This window comes from Staurois parvus, unplaced genomic scaffold (assembly GCF_062004578.1).
Source record: "Staurois parvus isolate SC_StPar_1 unplaced genomic scaffold, SC_StPar_1.0 ptg000209l, whole genome shotgun sequence".
Taxonomy (NCBI): Eukaryota; Metazoa; Chordata; class Amphibia; order Anura; family Ranidae; genus Staurois; species Staurois parvus.
Genome location: NW_028318005.1, coordinates 1,920,903 through 1,937,829, shown reverse-complemented (window position 1 = coordinate 1,937,829; position 16,927 = coordinate 1,920,903). Strand labels below are relative to the sequence as shown.

The window sequence follows — 16,927 nt, the reverse complement described above, 5'->3', positions numbered from 1 at the left end:
TATGGAAATCCTCGACTGGTAAAACAACCCATTCAATATAAAATGGACATGAAAGGCTAAACATTTGTGTATAGATATAAATAAACATTAAAAATACTTTTTTCCCATTTTTTATAAATGATCATATTCCCTCTGTTCTCAGCTGCATAAGGAGCTAGTGAAGGAGAAACAGCAGTACACTAATCTTCCAAGTAAATGGCTGTGCAGGAGGGGGGGTGTCAGCACATGCCTGACCATTGGATTAGCTCCCAGCACAGCCAAAAAACTGACCACGCTGGGGGGCTGTGCTCTCATCCCTAGTGTGGTCGATTATTAATAGGAAAGCAGAGGGACTGGCAGGAACACCAGGGATTGCACACAAAGGAAGCAATACAAAGAGAACGGGATACTTTTTCATACAAATACATGATACAGCAGGCACATATCAGGAATATGAAATGTTGGGATTACATAATCTTCAATAAATTCACAGCAGAAGCGCTGTCAACTTTCACATTGTTGTTTTTGTCTCCTCCAGCACTCACTTGGGGAGCTTCTGCTCTATGTTTACATTACATTTACAAAAATGATAAATCCCTGCTGGGAGAGGAATCAGAGTGAGCTGAGCTTCAAGGAAACGTAAATGACTTCTGTGCTTCTGCTGTGAAATTTAAGGATTAACTGCTTCATAGTGCTTGCACCTACAGCGGTAAGTAAGGGCTGGTATTAAAGTGTTACTAAACCCAGGACCCTGCATCATCTGGTCTCCCACAGTACACAGAACATGAAAGTGCAATTATTTTAGTAAATATAAGCTGCTAAATAACTTTTCTCATCAGCAGGTAGAGCAGTCTTGTGACTTCTATCACTGTCCAGCCGAGCACTGGGTAAAGCTTGTAGGAGTTTTCATTTTGCCCTCTGTCTGGACAGTGCTGATTGGCTCTGTGCTGATCAAATGCACTCTCCCAAGAAAAAAAAAACCTCCCTAGCAATATACACCAACATGTGCAGAGTGTTTCCACAGGATATGTCTTATCAAGAGATAAGAGGGGGACACTGGATGAAGGGGAGAATCAGAGAAGTCAGGATCATACAGTGTTTTTACAGAAGGCAGAGGATTAACCCCTTAGGTTCCACAGTGAGTATAACAAGCATGCTTTACTGCATATACAGACTGATTTTACTCTTGTGGGTTTAGTAACATTTTAAAGTAACTCTATGACCAAATAAAAAACAAAAGACCTGCAAAAAAAGAGTATTAACACTTACCTGTTCCGCTGCCTGTGCCTCAGATTTGTGCTCTCTCCAAGAGTGGAAGATAATTTGTCATCTGACATGTATGGGATTGTTAGTTTTCTGCATCTACCACCATGTGCTGTGGTTCCAGCCACTGATTACCAGATCACTACTGTGTCCTCATTCTGAAAGTCCTCCTGAGTACCCCATTTTACATGACTCTATGATTAAGCTCTCTACAGAATGAAAGGTGTTAGAGGTCTCACTTCTCTCGCTGTATAAATATGACTGTTCAGTTCTTGTGAGACTACAAGTTATAGTTTGGCCTGATAATCTCTGATCAGTATGCGGTCTGGCACTTGTAATAATCAAACATTGGAACAAAAATATACTACAGTACCCCTCTGCATTGTGAAGTAAATGTGCTGTACTGGTGATGGCCAAAAAGTCTGGGGCAGCTGTGTGTAGTTTGGAATAAATGGCTCTATAATATTAGGCTATATATTCATTATACAACTGAGTTTCTGGATGTGTATTTGGCCACTGCAGCATAAAGGAATGATTTGTATGGCTCTGCCCACTGTCCTAAAATGAGAAATAATCTTCTTATTTGTGGTGTATAAAGAAACAACACATAGAAATACATTCTGTTCTGAGAAGGCTTTACGGTGCTATGCACTGATTTGGGTGGAGGGCATTTTGATTATTTTTTTTTTTTTTTTTAACTCCAAATCCAAAATTTTAGTTCCTTTTTAATATAACCTCAATGTGGAACTATGCTAAAAAAAGATTTACTAACGGGGACATCTAGAAATGTTACTTTTGCCTAAGCAGCATCCTGAAAAGTGCACTTCCTGGTATGTGTGTGCCTAGGCACTCCGGTGCCTGCACCCTCATAGCTACACTATATTGCCAAAAGTATTGAGACACCCCTCCAAATCACTGGATTCAGGTGTTCCAATCACCTCCATGGTCACAGGTGTATAAAATCAAGCACCTAGGGATGCAGACTACTTCTACAAACATTTGTGAAAGAATGGGTCGCTCTCAGGAGCTCAGTGATTTCAAGCGTGGTACTGTGATAGGTTGCCACCTGTGCAATAAGTCCATCCGTGAAATTTCCTTGCTAATACGGTCAACTGTTAGTGGTATTATAACAATGTGGAAGCAACTGGGAATAGCAACTCAGCCATGTAAAATGACAGAGAGGGGTCAGTGCATGATGAAGCGCAAAAGTCGAAATCTGTCTGCAGAGTCAATAGCTAAAGACCTCCAAACTTCGTGTGGCCTTCAGATTAGCACAACAGTGCATAGAGAGCTTCATGGTATGGATTTCCATGGCCGAGCAGCTGCATCCAAGCCTTAAGTCACCAAGTGCAATGCAAAGTGTCAGATGCAGTGGTGTAAAGCACACCGCCACTGGACTCTAGAGCAGTGGAGACATGTTCTCTGGAGTGATGAATCACACTTCTCTGTCTGGCAATCCAATGGACATGTCTGGGTTTGGCAGTTGCCAGGGGAACGGTACTTGCCTGACTGTATTGTGCCAAGTGTAAAGTCTGGTGGGGGGGGATTATGGTGTGGGGTTGTTTTTCAGGGGTTGGGCTTGGCCCCTTAGTTCCAGTGAAGGGAACTCTTAAGGCATCAGCATACCAAGACATTTTGGACAATTTCATGCTCCCAACTTTGTGGGAAAAGTTTGGGGATGGCCTCTTCCTGTTCTAACATGACTGCGCACCAGTGCACAAAGCAAGGTCCATAAAGACATGAATGAATGAGTTTGGGGTGGAGGAACTTGACTGGCCTGCAGAAAGTCCTGACCTCAACCCAATAGGATGCCTTTGGGATGAATTGGAGCGGAGACTGTGAGCCAGGCCTTCTCATCCGACATCAGTGCCTGACCTCACAAATGCGCTTCTGGAAGAATGGTCAAACATTCCCATAGACACACTCCTAAACCTTGTGGACAGCCTTCCCAGAAGAGTCAAGGCTGTTATAGCTGCAAAGGGTGGGCCAACTCAATGTTGACCCATACGGGCTAAGACTGGGATGCCATTAAAGTTCATGTGCATGTAAAGCCAGGAGTCCCAATACTTTTGTCAATATAGTGTATATATCTGTAGTATGAGATCTAAGGTATTTCTGCCAGTCCCAAAAGATTTGGAGAGAGATTCAGTGATGTCACTCCTTGCTGGAGGCTCTGACATGAAGAATCAAAGCCCATCCTATACCAAGATGGTCACCTCCACAGAGAGACTGTGCAGAAGAAGGAAAAGTAAGTCAGTAATGAGAAAAGATGAGCTGCAGGGAGTCCACAGACAATACTGCTGACTAATCCATTGCCCTCTTTTTTTTCGGCACAGCTTCCACAGTTCAGTATCTATAAGGGTACTTGCACATGTTACTGATGTTTAAACATCAGTATTCCTGGCTGAAACTTCAGGCATTTATTTTGTATGTATTTGCATATACAAGCATATATTTCACATACATGCATAAAATACTGACTAGCATCTCACATTTCTGCTTTTTTTTTTTTACTCATCTATACGCAGCACACGTTTACATGCCTGTGTGTACAGACACATTGAAAACAATGGGATGAATTTGGATCAGTAAACAAAAACAAAAAAAACGCCTGTTTGCCTGAAAATGTTCAGTATTTCGGCAGCAGTATGCAAGAGGCATTTATAATTGCTTGTGTAAGCAGGTCTAAAAGAATTAACAATAATATAGTTATATATTCACTAAAAGAACACCTTAGTGTATTTTTAAAGCAGTATTAAATCCAAAACAAAAAAAATTACCATACTGCAGATTACCAATTATTAGATGTGGTGGCTGTATTATTCTTTCTCAGGCTTTTTCCCTCGGTTTTCACCTGGTGATATGCCCAATAACACACCTCCTGTTTTAGAGTGCCCCTACTCTGGATGAAGGAGCACAGGTGGCACCTTTGGATAGCAGCATTGTCATTCTGGGGGTAGGGGAGTGTTAGATGGAGTAGCAGGTACACTAATAAATTGAAGCTGAACTCCAGCTAATACTTTACAAGCAGTTACAGTAACAGTATTTTTACATTTGGATAAAGGTTTTACTTAAATAAGTAAAAGCTGATCATTCTAAACACCCGTCAGCAGCGGATGATTTGTCTCAACACTGTAACAGATACAACCAAAAAAGATTGTTCCTTTGAAAAACAACAAACGTACTGGCTGCATCACCAGGTGAAAATAGAAGAAAGAAAGCCTAAAAAGAAATAGAATGCAGCCATCACATCTAAGAAATGGTGAGCAGCAATATAATAAATGTTTGTTTTTGGGGTTAACAGTGCATTAAATAGCAATCTGCTGACACACAAGCCTCCTGTAACCCCCAATATTTCTGCATTCAGAGGCAGCACTGTAATTATTTTATTGTTTACAGCACTACACAGTACTGAGAGTCTAAAAAACAGCTTGATGATTGGAGAAGAAAGCACAGTAAATAAATGGTTTGGGTTAGAGAACTGAATGAACACAATAACACATTCCCAGCAGATATGGCAGTTCACAAATACATATTTCAAGGAAAGTTGCCCGGTATAAGGCTACGTTCACACTAGTGTTGTGTGCAGGCGGCAGAGAGGCGTTTGGGAAGCGTTTTTACCGCCTCTGCCAATTCTGCACATTACTGCACATGGTGCTGTTCTAACGGGAGCGTTTGCGTCGCGTCGCGGCAAAACGGACGCCTCTGGTTGAGTTAGGAGGCATTGAAGCCTCCTATTCTAGTCTATGGTGCCGCTCCGCAAATGTCCGGCCGGCGTTTGCGGTGCGGTTGCTACGCGGTTGCGAGGCGTTTGCGGAGCGGTAACACCATTCAAACTGCATTATAGGCGTTTGTGGGGCATTTTTAACGCTCGGCAAATGCCTAGCAACCTCCGTCAAACCACGCATGCGTTAAAAAACACTCCACAAACGCCGGACCAATGCTTGCCAAACGCTATAGGGGTGTAAAACAGCCAAGTGTTAACGAGTCCTTAGTTGCTCATGTGAGAGATTAGAAAGTGCTGTCTCCTGATCCTCCTGTGACAGTGCTGGGCTAATCAGAAAACACCAACCCTGTCACGTTAAAGAAAGTACAGCATAGCTGGACATACACTAGATTTTCAAACAAATGTCCATATATTTGTATGAAAATTCTCATTGGTACATCTGAAGACTTAACAAATATCATTCAAAAGCACTTCAAATAAATGTTTTTTGTTCATTCAATTTTGGAGTGAATGGACCTTTTTGAATGAAATTGTGCTAGCCTTAGGGCAAATTCACATTGCTTACCAGTGAAATCGCACAGAGGCTCCCCCCACCTTTTTTATACAAAATGTACACTTCATTCACTGCAATGTTGGTCAGCATGATGTGCTGCCTGACACTGCAGTGCGATTAGCCGGGTATACTGCAATAAAATGCAACATGTCTCTCTCTCCTCATTCATTCACACAGCATCAGGAGCCTTTGGCTCCTGCTGCTGTCAATCACAGCCAGTGAGCCAATGATGAGAGAGTGGGGGGAGGGGCTGAGCCACTCTCTGTGTGTGAATGGACAATGTCCATTCACAGGATTGTGGCTCAGGAGCGAGTCTGCTTGAGTACCACCATAGCAAGTGGCTTGCTATTGAGGGCACTCACCTGGGGGAGGAGCCAGGACCGCCAGTGGGGGACACAAAAAGAAGAGGATCGGGGCTGCTCTGAGCAGAACCATTGCACAGAGCAAGAAAGAATGACATGTATGTTATTTAACCACTGCAAGTCCGGACACTTTCACCCCCTTCCTGTCCAAGCCAATTTTCAGCTTTCAGTGCTATCACACTTAGAATGACAATTGCGCGGTCAAGCAACACTGTACCCATATGAATTTTATCACCACTGGGATTTTTATTTTTTTGCTATATAAATTAAAAAGTTCAAACATTTTGAAAAAAAAGTGTTTTGTTATAAAATTTTGCAAATAAATCTTTCTTCATAAATCTTGGCCAAAATGTATTTAGCTATCTTTTTAGTGAAAAAAATAACCCAAATTAGTTTATAACCAAAAATTATAATTTTTCTAAATTATTACATTTTTATTTTTTTTTTATATTATTATTTATGGCTTTTTTTTTTTTTTTTCATACTGTCACCTTAGCACTACAGTGTCACCATGGTGACAATGTACTACTTGTGGGGGGTAATGAAGATCAGGAAGTGACATGTTGTTTACTACTATTCATGTGACTGGCCAATCAGAGATCACATGAATTGGGACCTCACACAGAGGACCTCACACAGAGGGGGTCCCGTACAGTGATTGGTGTTCCGCTGTGTCTGGAGGACACAGCGGGTACCGGATCGCGGTTCCGCGCGCTCCCAGGGAGCACACTCAGGCAGTGAATGTACATGGACCAGACAGGAAGTGGTTAAAAAAAAAAATCCAACCTTTAGAATCACTTTAATCCTATTATCACTGGGGTTGATTTACTAAAACTGAAGAGTGCAAAATCTGCTGCAGCTCTGCATTGAAACCAATCAGCTTCCAGGTTTTTTTTTTGTCAAAGCTTAATTGAACAAGCTGAAGTTAGAAGCTGATTGGCCACCATGCACAGCTGCACCAGATTTTGCACTTTCTAGTTTTAGTAAATCAACCCCAGTGACTTGATGTGAAATTTTTAGGTATGGCAGATTTACTAATACAGTCATACAGCATCTTAGAATATCACTTTGACACCTTAATCTATAATATTTTTTCTTTAGAGTGGCCATGTGCAGAATGGATGCAGTAAATTATATGGGGTTACACTTAGCTAAAGACATAAAGCAAAAAAGACAGCCCACCATCCAAAAATATCATCACCAACTCTTCCCGAATACACAAGCAAGAATCATCATCCAAGATGTCCACCAATGTTAAACACACTAACTGCTGTTTTCATTGTGAGTGACTTGTTAAAATAAAATTTTGGCAATGATAAACCAGAGCTGTGAAAGTATTCAGCAATTTTGTTTTTTTTTTCAACACAACTGCTAAACTTTTACCTGCACGATAAAAATTAAATCAATAAAAGCATATCTACCTGCCAAAAGTTTACTTTTTCTTCAACTTCTTCAGCACCATCATAAGTCAAGCATGCTAGAGCTTTAGCTGCCAGCAAGCGCCTGGCATCAAGGCTTGGTTCATACTCCTGGGCAATCTGTGGGACAACTTCTGGTGTCTCACTACATTCTAGATAAAAAGTCACTTTGGATGAAGTGCAGTTAGTGTCCTGAGGTTTGGAGATGCTGTTACCTTCCTGTATTCTATTGTTCTCAGCAGCACAATTACAATCAGTAGAGTCCCGAGGAGTCATGCTTGGCATTAAATATTCAGAGTCTACTAAAGCTGATTGGTCACTGCCTGCTATTGAGGAATATCCTAATGAAAAAGTACGACTTCGCTGCATCTCTTTATGGAATTTCATCCTATGAAATAGAGGGGAACCATCTCTGGGAGCTTCAATGCTACCGACTTTACTCTGGCTCCAGAAAAAAAAAGCTGCTTTTGCACAAGGTTCTTTGTTTGACCGTGCCGAAGGCATAGGGTCTGTGATCTCATGATTTTCGAAACAGTGCTTAACCCTTATATGCTCATTGATTTTGCTTAAAAAACACATCTCTGCTGGCTCTGTCCATGGGGTTTCACCTTGCTCCAGGAGAATTTCAGCCTTCTTTAGATCTGAGTCACTGTAACTTAAACGCTTTTTTAGATGGGACAATGGCTGAAGACATTCTACGTTCCTCCTCTTCCACAAGGGGTCAAATTCCTGTTCACTTGTTAACACTGAATCACGAACTACATAACAAGCTGGGGTTGTAACAGAATGGGCTAATGAATCCCCCGTATCAATTTCACTGGCTAAAACTTTATCAAGTTGTTCAGGGGAAAACTGAGAAACAGTCTTCTCGATCTCAGCAGAGAGATCTGGAACATCTACGATCTCCTTCTCCACCACTTGCCTGTTTTCCACTAAGTCTATCAATAACCTACAAACCAAGTGGACAATTTTTGGCACATATTTGAGATGGCGAGCTTCGTATCCGTGAAGTAAGTGCTGTTGGCGGATCAAGTATTGAGATAAAGTGACGGCATGGGCTTTTGGGTCACAGCAAGCAAACACATTGTGCAGAGGGTTCAGAAACTGAGTAAACTCGCGTATACACAAGAGTTGGACCCTGGTCTGGATAGCATTTTGTCTCTTTGCACGGACAAACAAAATAGCTTGATCTGCAGTCATTCTTGTGGCATATATTAAATAACATGCAATTAGCACCCCTAGGAGAAAAACAGAGCCACGTTAATAACAAGCTTGCCCAAACAAAAGACATAACTAAGAATGTTAACGCTAGTGAAACCGTCTTACTTAGCTAGAAAAGAAAAGAAGAAAAGGAAATCTGATCTGTCCTCCATGGAAGAATATGACAGAACCATTGTCTGTTGAACAGTTTAATATACAGGTGAAAATCGAAAAATTAGAATATCGTGCACAAGTTCATTTATTTCAGTAATGCAACTTAAAAGGTGAAACTAATATATGAGATAGACTCATTACATGCAAAGCAAGATCGTTCAAGCCGTGATTTGTCATAATTGTGATGATTATGGCTTACAGCTCATGAAAACCCCAAATCCACAATCTCAGAAAATTAGAATATTACATGCAATCAATAAAACAAGAATTGTACATAGAACAATATCGGACCTCTGAAAATTATAAGCATGCATATGTACTTAGTACTTGGTTCGTGCCCCTTTTGCAGCAATTACTTCCTCAATGCGGCATGGCACGGAAGATATCAGCCTGTGGCACTGCTGAAGTGTTATGGAAGACCAGGATGCTTCAATAGTGGCCTTCAGCTCTTCTGCATTGTTCCGTCTCAAGTCTCTCATCTTTCTCTTAGCAATGCCCCATAGATTCTCTATGGGGTTCAGGTCAGGCGAGTTTGCTGGCCAATCAAGCACAGTAATCCCACAGTCATTGAACCAGGTTTTGGTGCTTTTGGCAGTGTGGGCAGGTGCCAAGTCCTGCTGGAAAATGAAGTCAGCATCCCCATAAAGCTTGTCTGTGGAAGGAAGCATGAAGTGCTCCAAAATCTCCTGGTAGACGGCTGCATTGACCCTGGACTTAATGAAGCACAGTGGACCAACACCAGCAGATGACATGGCTCCCCAAATCAACACAGACTGTGGAAACTTCACACTGGACTTCAAGCATCTTGCAGTGTGTGCCTCTCTATTCTTTCTCCATACTCTGGGTCCTTGGTTTCCAAATGAGATGCAAAAGTTGCTCTCATCAGAAAAGAGGACTTTGGACCACTGAGCAACAGACCAGGTCTGTTTTTCTTTAGCCCAGGTAAGACGCTTCTGACGTTGTTTGTTGTTCAGGAGCGGCTTGACAAAAGGAATAAGACATTTGAAGCCCATGTCCAGGATCCGTCTGTGTGTGGTGTCTGTTGATGCACTGACTCCAGCCTCAGTCCACTCCTTGTGAAAGTCCCCAACACTTTTGAATGGTCTTTTCCTGACAATCCTCTCCAGGCTGCGGTCATCAATGCTGCTTGCGCACATTTTTCTTCCACACTTTTCCCTTCCACATAACTTTCTATTAATGTGCTTTGATACAGCACTTTGGGAACATCCAACTTCTTTTACAATTACCTTTTGAGGCTTTCCCTCCTTATGGAGGGTGTCAATGATGGTTTTCTGCACAACTGTCAGGTCAGCAGTCTTTCCCATGATTGTGATTCCTACTGAACCAGACTGAGAGACCATTTAAAGGCTCAGGAACCCTTTGCAGGTGTTATGGCTTAATTAGCTGATTAGAGTGGGACACTTTGAGCCTAGAATATTGCACCTTTTCACAATATTCTCATTTTCTGAGATTGTGGATTTGGGGTTTTCATGAGCTGTAAGCCATAATAATCACAATTATGACAAATCACGGCTTGAACTATCTTGATTTGCATGTAATGAGTCTATCTCATATATTAGTTTCACCTTTTAAGTTGCAATACTGAAATAAATTAACTTTTGCACGATATTCAAATTTTTCGAGTTTCACCTGTAGTTTAAAGAAGTCCATAGATTTATTCAACAGTCCATAGATTTCTTACAGTAAATCAAAAAACAGAACTGCCCAAAGCATAGGCAAAAAGTGGTTACTATTGATGACAAATATAGGGCAAAGGTAACGCTTAGAAAAATTAAAGTACCATATATTTTATAAAACTGACAATTTTATTGTTCAAAAATAAATAGAACACCAGCATGGATGTAGGCATCAATCATGAATTCAACACAGTGAAAACCATGAATTGACAAAACACAATAGACAAACAAAAAAATAAATAAAATATGTCCAGACGCATATAGATTCACATATTGAAAGCTTACCACAGCAATCCGCTGCTTGCAGTGGAGGAAATAGTTTCTAAGGTAACCTCCTTATGTGAACCTGGGATCCCTGTGGTCCCAATGATCAAGAAAAAATGCAAGTGCACTTATATTGCCCTAGTGTGTAGAGGCCCAAAAGGGCATCTCCAAATGCGTGGCCGGGCCCTAGGTGGTCAGTGCGGTGCAATAAGAAACAAACATAAGATAACCTAAGCTGTGAGGACCTTGATGAATACACTTGACAATGTTAGGGAGCAGCTTGTCCAACTACAGGTTATGATAAATCTAGGTGTACTGTGAACATCATGGACTTTGGGCAGGTAGCCAACCAGAAATAGCACTCAGTAATTAGTAATGCTGTTTTTCTACTGGTCCGCTTGGGCCAAGTTTCAAGAAATATTGAGTGTCCTTGTGTCCATAAGGTTTCCGCTACTTCACAGTCAGAAATCGTTCCTTGCTCCCATCAGCACTTCAGTGCACTCCGGGACGCCGACACAGGCACACGAAGGGCCATCATCTCAGGGTTTCCATGAAAGAAAGTTTTTCGTCACGTGGCATAATTGAGGACTTGAACAAAGTCATATGGAACAGCAACCAACTCTCCAAGAGGACCGGACTGATACCTTGAGCTGTTGACCAGTAGTGACCTGGTGGGTGTGCTGGAATGCATGTGCCGCCCTTCCTTGGGAAGTAGTGGAAACCTTATGGACACAAGGACACTCAATATCCTAAGATTTTTATTTTTGGCTGAGTTTTGCTTTACATGGGCCTTACAAATTAAAGAACAATTACAGCCAAAGCTATTCTGACTATACTTCTCCTATGGATCCCAGGAGTGCAGTTCACTCTGCCGTCCTGTGACCAGTTTTTAGCCGACAGCGGGCTAAACCCTGCTGCAGGTGACGTCACTGAGTTGGTCCAGGCTCTGAAAAGATCCTGAATGAGAGCTGAGCTGAGAGCCTGATCCAGCCCCTCCTTCCCCCTCCGTAGCCTGGTAAGCGCTGGAAGGGGCAGAGCACAAAGCCAGAGACTGACAGTCACAGCTCTCTGCCTTAAGGGGACGAGAGAACTAAACCATCAGTTGGGATGGATCACTCAGTTCTTGGGGTAGAGCCAGCTGGGGGAACAGTTGCAGCATCAGACTGGTGTTGCAGCTATCTAGGCGAATACGATTTTTCAAAAAAATTTTTTTTACTATTCCTGAACTTCTCTTTTAAACACTCACGCCTTCATGATCAAACATCCAAACAATCTTTTATTGTAGTACCTTATATAAATTACAAGAATGCACCCAAGTGTATGAATTATGTTCAAAATATAATCAAAGCACTGGAACTTACTACCATTGGCTGTAGTCTAAACCTACTGTAGTCTAAGGCTACTAAAAGATAACGGGATTGATTTACTAAAGGCAAATAGACTGTGCACTTTTGTAAGTGCAGTTGCACTCTACAAGTGCATTTGTTAAAGAGCTTAGTAAATGAGGGGGAGCTCTGCTGACTGTCATCATCCAATCATATGCAAGCAAAAATACTGTTTTTTATTTCCCTTGCATGTGATTGGGTATTTTTTGCAAAGTGAAGCTGCATCTTATTACTAAGCTCTGGTGCAAATTCCCTTACAAAGTGCACAGTCTATTTGTTTTTAGTAAATCAAACCCAATGTCTGTTTAAACTTGTCTTACCTGTCCGTCCTAGGCCGGCGTGGCAGTGAATCGCTACTTTTCCTTCTTGTAAGGCAAACGACATAACTTTCACCATATCAAGAATTGTGGTCAGGGAAGCAACACCATAGTCTTTCCATCCAAAATTGTAAAAATAAACTGAAAGAGATGAGTGATTTATTACATTAAAGCAGAAATAAGTGACTTCTGCATTTGACGGGGTGCGTCACAAGCAGAGTACTCACTGTGTCTAGGCTGTTACAAGAGTTTTATTGTATTCTGTTCAATCCAGCTTGCATCTAGCTGTCATATTAATTAGAAATTACTAATACAAAACTGTTATGTAGGGTCATAACACAATACTGTAGTGAGGAGCAGATGTGGAAAATCTAATCATAAAAGGCTTGTGAAATTCATCAGCGACATTAGGTGACAACACAAAAGCTTATAAAAAAGATTCAGAGACATCAAAATAAATGAAGCATAACAAGCTCTTAACAGTTTTTTTTTTTTTCAGAATTGCTTACAATATATTTTTGAAAGAGCTTCTTTATTATTTCCAGTGGCTTGAAATACTTGTTAAAGTTGTATTAAAACTACTGCTATAACACCATCACTACTAACAATAATGCTAGTTATTATTATTATTATTTGTATTACAATCAATATTAATGTTTACAACCAGGGTGGAAAAAATCAATGATTTTTTTTAAAAAATCAAAAAAATCGGATTTTTTTTATTTAAATTGGATTTTTTTTATTTAAATCAGATTTTTTTGAATAAAATGCTTTTTGAGGAAAATATATTACCATCCAAAGGTTATTCCATCATGAAATAAAGATTAGTTTTTTAATTATGTAGAATAAGGCTGTATATGTTTAATTTTTTTGGTAAATAAATTCCATGAATCCATTCACAATGTCATGCTCTTCCAGAGGTTGTTGTAAGATTATTGGGCAGTTTCTCTGCCTACAAGATATTATCACAGATGTTTGGTTTACTTTTGCAGTTCTCAAAACTGAATTTGACTCAGCGGAGATCACATGCCTCTTCTTCACAGCAAAAATGTTATAACATGAACAGTTAATAAAAAGACCTTAATCCTAACTTCTACAAACCTATGAATACAGAATCAACCCCTTCAGTGCTAAGTTTCAAGAAGTTCAGTGAATAGAATAGAAACAATATTTTTCTGATTGTTTGGAGTGGAATAGATCTGCACAAGAAGAAAGTGAAACTAAGTGGGAGGAGGAAGGGGCTGACAGTCTAAGTTTCTTAAAATATATATATTTTGTTTAGCCAAATTAGTTAACAAACATGGATGTTTGTTTAAGCAAATCACATATGCTGGAATGTTATTGTTTCAGATGAATAAATCTATTTAAATTGTTATTATTAAGGTAATTATTTTTCTCCTTCCTAAGTACAACAGAAAAGTTGTCCAAATATGAATGATTAACCTATTAAACTGGGGATAAAAAAACTAATATGAAAAGTTGTTATTCTAAAAATCTTCATCTACTTGCATATTAAAGTTATACCAGCAAGAATTAGTCTATATAGAAAACTATGCTTTAAATCAAGCCTTACTGACTAGTGATTTAAATCGTGATTTAAATCAGTTTGATTTAAATCAAATCCACCCTGTTTACAACAATCAATTGATGACATAATCAATCCATATTTCAACAGTATACAGTTTAGGGAGATGGCCATTTTTCACAATCTTCTAGCTTTTCTCAACATTTCTGTTGATGGTGCAATAATAAAAAAAGCACAAAGTTACATCTTTTGGATAAGTAATATACTGCAAAACATGAATCTGAATGTTGCAACACTTCCCTTTGCTCACTGATTCCTGATTCACCAAATTTAGCAGGCAGTATACTCCTAATATGAGTTTGTGGACCACCACAGCTATATGAGCTTGTTTGACATCCCATTCCCAAACCATGTCCATTAATATGGAGTTCCCCACATCCCCTTTTGTGGCTATAATAGCTTCCACTTTTCTGGGAAGGCTTACCACAGGATTTTGCATTGTGTCTGAGAATTTGTGCCCATCCAGTAAAAAAAGCATTTAAGAGATAAGGTGCCGATGTTGGAAGAGAAGACCTTATTTACAACCGACTTAAAGGTGTTCATTAGTGTTGAGCTCAAGTCTTTGTGCAGTCCACTCAAAATTCTCAACACCAAACTCATCAAATCATGTCTTTATTAACCTTGCTTAATGCATAGCCAGGGGCAGACTGACAACTCATGGGCCCCCCGGGCAATAGGGGATCATGGGGTCCCTGTGTCCTTGCCCAAACTCAAAAAAGCCTATGAAAAAGGTACCAGGGGCATCTCATGGGGCTCCCTACTGACCCCGAGCCCTCGGGCAGTGCCCGAGTTTCCAAATGGTCAGTCCGCCCCTGTGCATAGCCATGTACAAACAAAAAAGGGTCCTATCCAAATTGCTGCCACAGGAATGTAAACACACAAATGACTAAAATGCCTTTGTACTGTACACTGTAGCATCAAGAGTATCCTTCACTGAAAACACCTGAATTCAATCATTTGTGAAAGTATTCACATAACTGGCCATATAGTAGGTGTTACTGGCATATGTCCCCAAACTATTCACCATATAATGTATATCAGGGGAAGTCAATCTTGACACTACAGCTGTGGTGAAACTACAAGTCCCATGAGAACACTCATAGGCATGGCTCCCTGACACAAAGACATGATGGGCTTTGTAGTTTCACCACAGCTGGATTGCCAAGGTTGCCTATCCTTGATGTATATAAAACTGCTGACAAGACAAAGGATTCTCAGAGCACTATGGGTAAAGCAAAGAGACACACAGCAGAGCTGCTTGCTGGAAAGAACAATTTGTCTGACTGAAACTTTTATCTGAGACTCATGTTAGGGCATGAGTTACTACTGAGTTCTTTGAACAAAAGACTATCAAAAAAGAAAACTGAATCCTTTAAAAATATGGAATGGAGCCTAAAGCTGCCCATACACGGGTCATTTCTTTTGTCCAACCAGTAGGTTGAACTAAAAAAAAAACTGACCCAATTCCCATATCCACACATGTAATGTGCATGGGGGAATCCTTCCCACTGTGTCATTGCATTCTGACCACAAGGAGACTCCCCCTGCTGTCAGAATACACAGATCGGTGCTGCAGCTTATTGCCCGTGGCTCTGATTGAGCAAAAAAATACGGAAAGGGCGGTTGAACAGTACTTGATTGGTAGATTGATTAATGTTCAACAACAGTGGCCACAAATAGACTGAAATGCAACCGATCCTGGCAGAACCATCAAATTTCAATCCATATCTGGCCAGTCTAAAGCTCAACCAGCTGGCTTAGGAACACAAAGAGAAAAACTGTTATATCTGTTCTCTAAGTGCAAAAAATTACATGCTGATCCTGACAGAAATCTTGTGAACAGATAACATCCTGAGTTCTCTGCCTGTGCTGCAGTCTTATCAGTTATATTGTTCCTAGCTATCTCTTTGGACTGCAGAACACCTTCCTCATGCTATAGAGAAGAGGTGAGGGTGAGATGTCCTGTGGTTCTGTCCTAGGGTGATAATGCTGTCCTCCATAGATACAGTAGGATGAATGAACATTATCACTTTAGGACACAAAGTTTGTTACTGGCAAGATCACCAGGTGAAATTAAGTAAATTCTGAAAAAAGAAAACTGATACTGCCAGTAAATCTTCAATGCACACTATGATTTCATGCATTAAGAAAAATTAAAGTAACAAAGTGAGAATACTGTTTTTACATTGTCAATATAACAGCAAGGTTGGCATAATCAAAATGTTTTCGAACATCTGTGACACCACAGTGAGACAGTGTACTTTCCAATTACATGTAGTAATGACTTTCGTAACAGACTGTTGGACCTTACACAACAGCCCCTTACCCAGTGCCGAGTGGCACAAATTGATGCTGTTTTATAATTAATGAGAACAAACAGCAGGATCGAACTTACTTTCAGCTTCCATAAAGGCCTCTGGAAGATACGTGAACCCACTTTCTTGCTCTAAAGAATTCCCGCAGCTTGCGTGCTCTCCAGGACGTTGCAGGTTAATTACTGTTTTTATTCCACAGCTTCAGAAATAGAGGTAAATAAAGTATTTATTATCCAGGTCTGCCCTATTTTCACTATAGAGTTGTCTATGAAATAAAAAATGTGTCAAACCAATTAAGCTATGGTATTACATTTTTAGTTTCTCCCAATAAAACAGGCACAAGGAAAACTTCAACTTTACCAACTATTCTCATAATCTAAATCTGGGATCTCCAAACTTTATAAACTAATGAGCACATTACTGTCCTTCAGACTCTAGGGGGGCTGGACTGTGGCCAGTGGGAGTAGAATATGCCCCGTAATAAACAATGTCCAGCCATGCTTGTCGGTTGGATTAACAAAATTACATAGCACCTGTGGTCAGTAGGAGGAGGAGTAGTGCCCCATCATTGATGTCACTTGGAGGAATAGTGCCTCATCACTGGTGTCGGTGGAAGGAAAACCGCCTCAACATTGATGTCAGTGGACGGAATAGTGCCCCATCATTGACGTCATTGGCCGAGATAGTG

At 40.5% G+C, this 16,927-nt stretch overlaps 1 protein-coding gene and 1 long non-coding RNA gene across 2 annotated transcripts in view; one reads left to right on the top strand and one right to left on the bottom strand.

Annotated features, from left to right (window-relative positions):
• Positions 1-16,927, bottom strand: part of PTPDC1 (protein tyrosine phosphatase domain containing 1) — an 85,742-nt gene that overhangs the window by 52,876 nt on the left and 15,939 nt on the right. The window contains exons 4-6 of the mRNA XM_089678688.1: positions 16,320-16,438; positions 12,343-12,480; positions 7,306-8,540 (exon numbers count right to left, since the gene is read on the bottom strand). Coding sequence (XP_089534814.1) covers positions 7,306-8,540; positions 12,343-12,480; positions 16,320-16,438 — 1,492 coding nt within the window. The remainder of the gene's footprint in view (positions 1-7,305; positions 8,541-12,342; positions 12,481-16,319; positions 16,439-16,927) is intronic.
• LOC149461097 (uncharacterized) lies at positions 541-7,204 on the top strand. The gene is made up of 2 exons (XR_016312933.1): positions 541-688; positions 6,986-7,204. It is a non-coding gene; the product is annotated as an uncharacterized LOC149461097 (long non-coding RNA).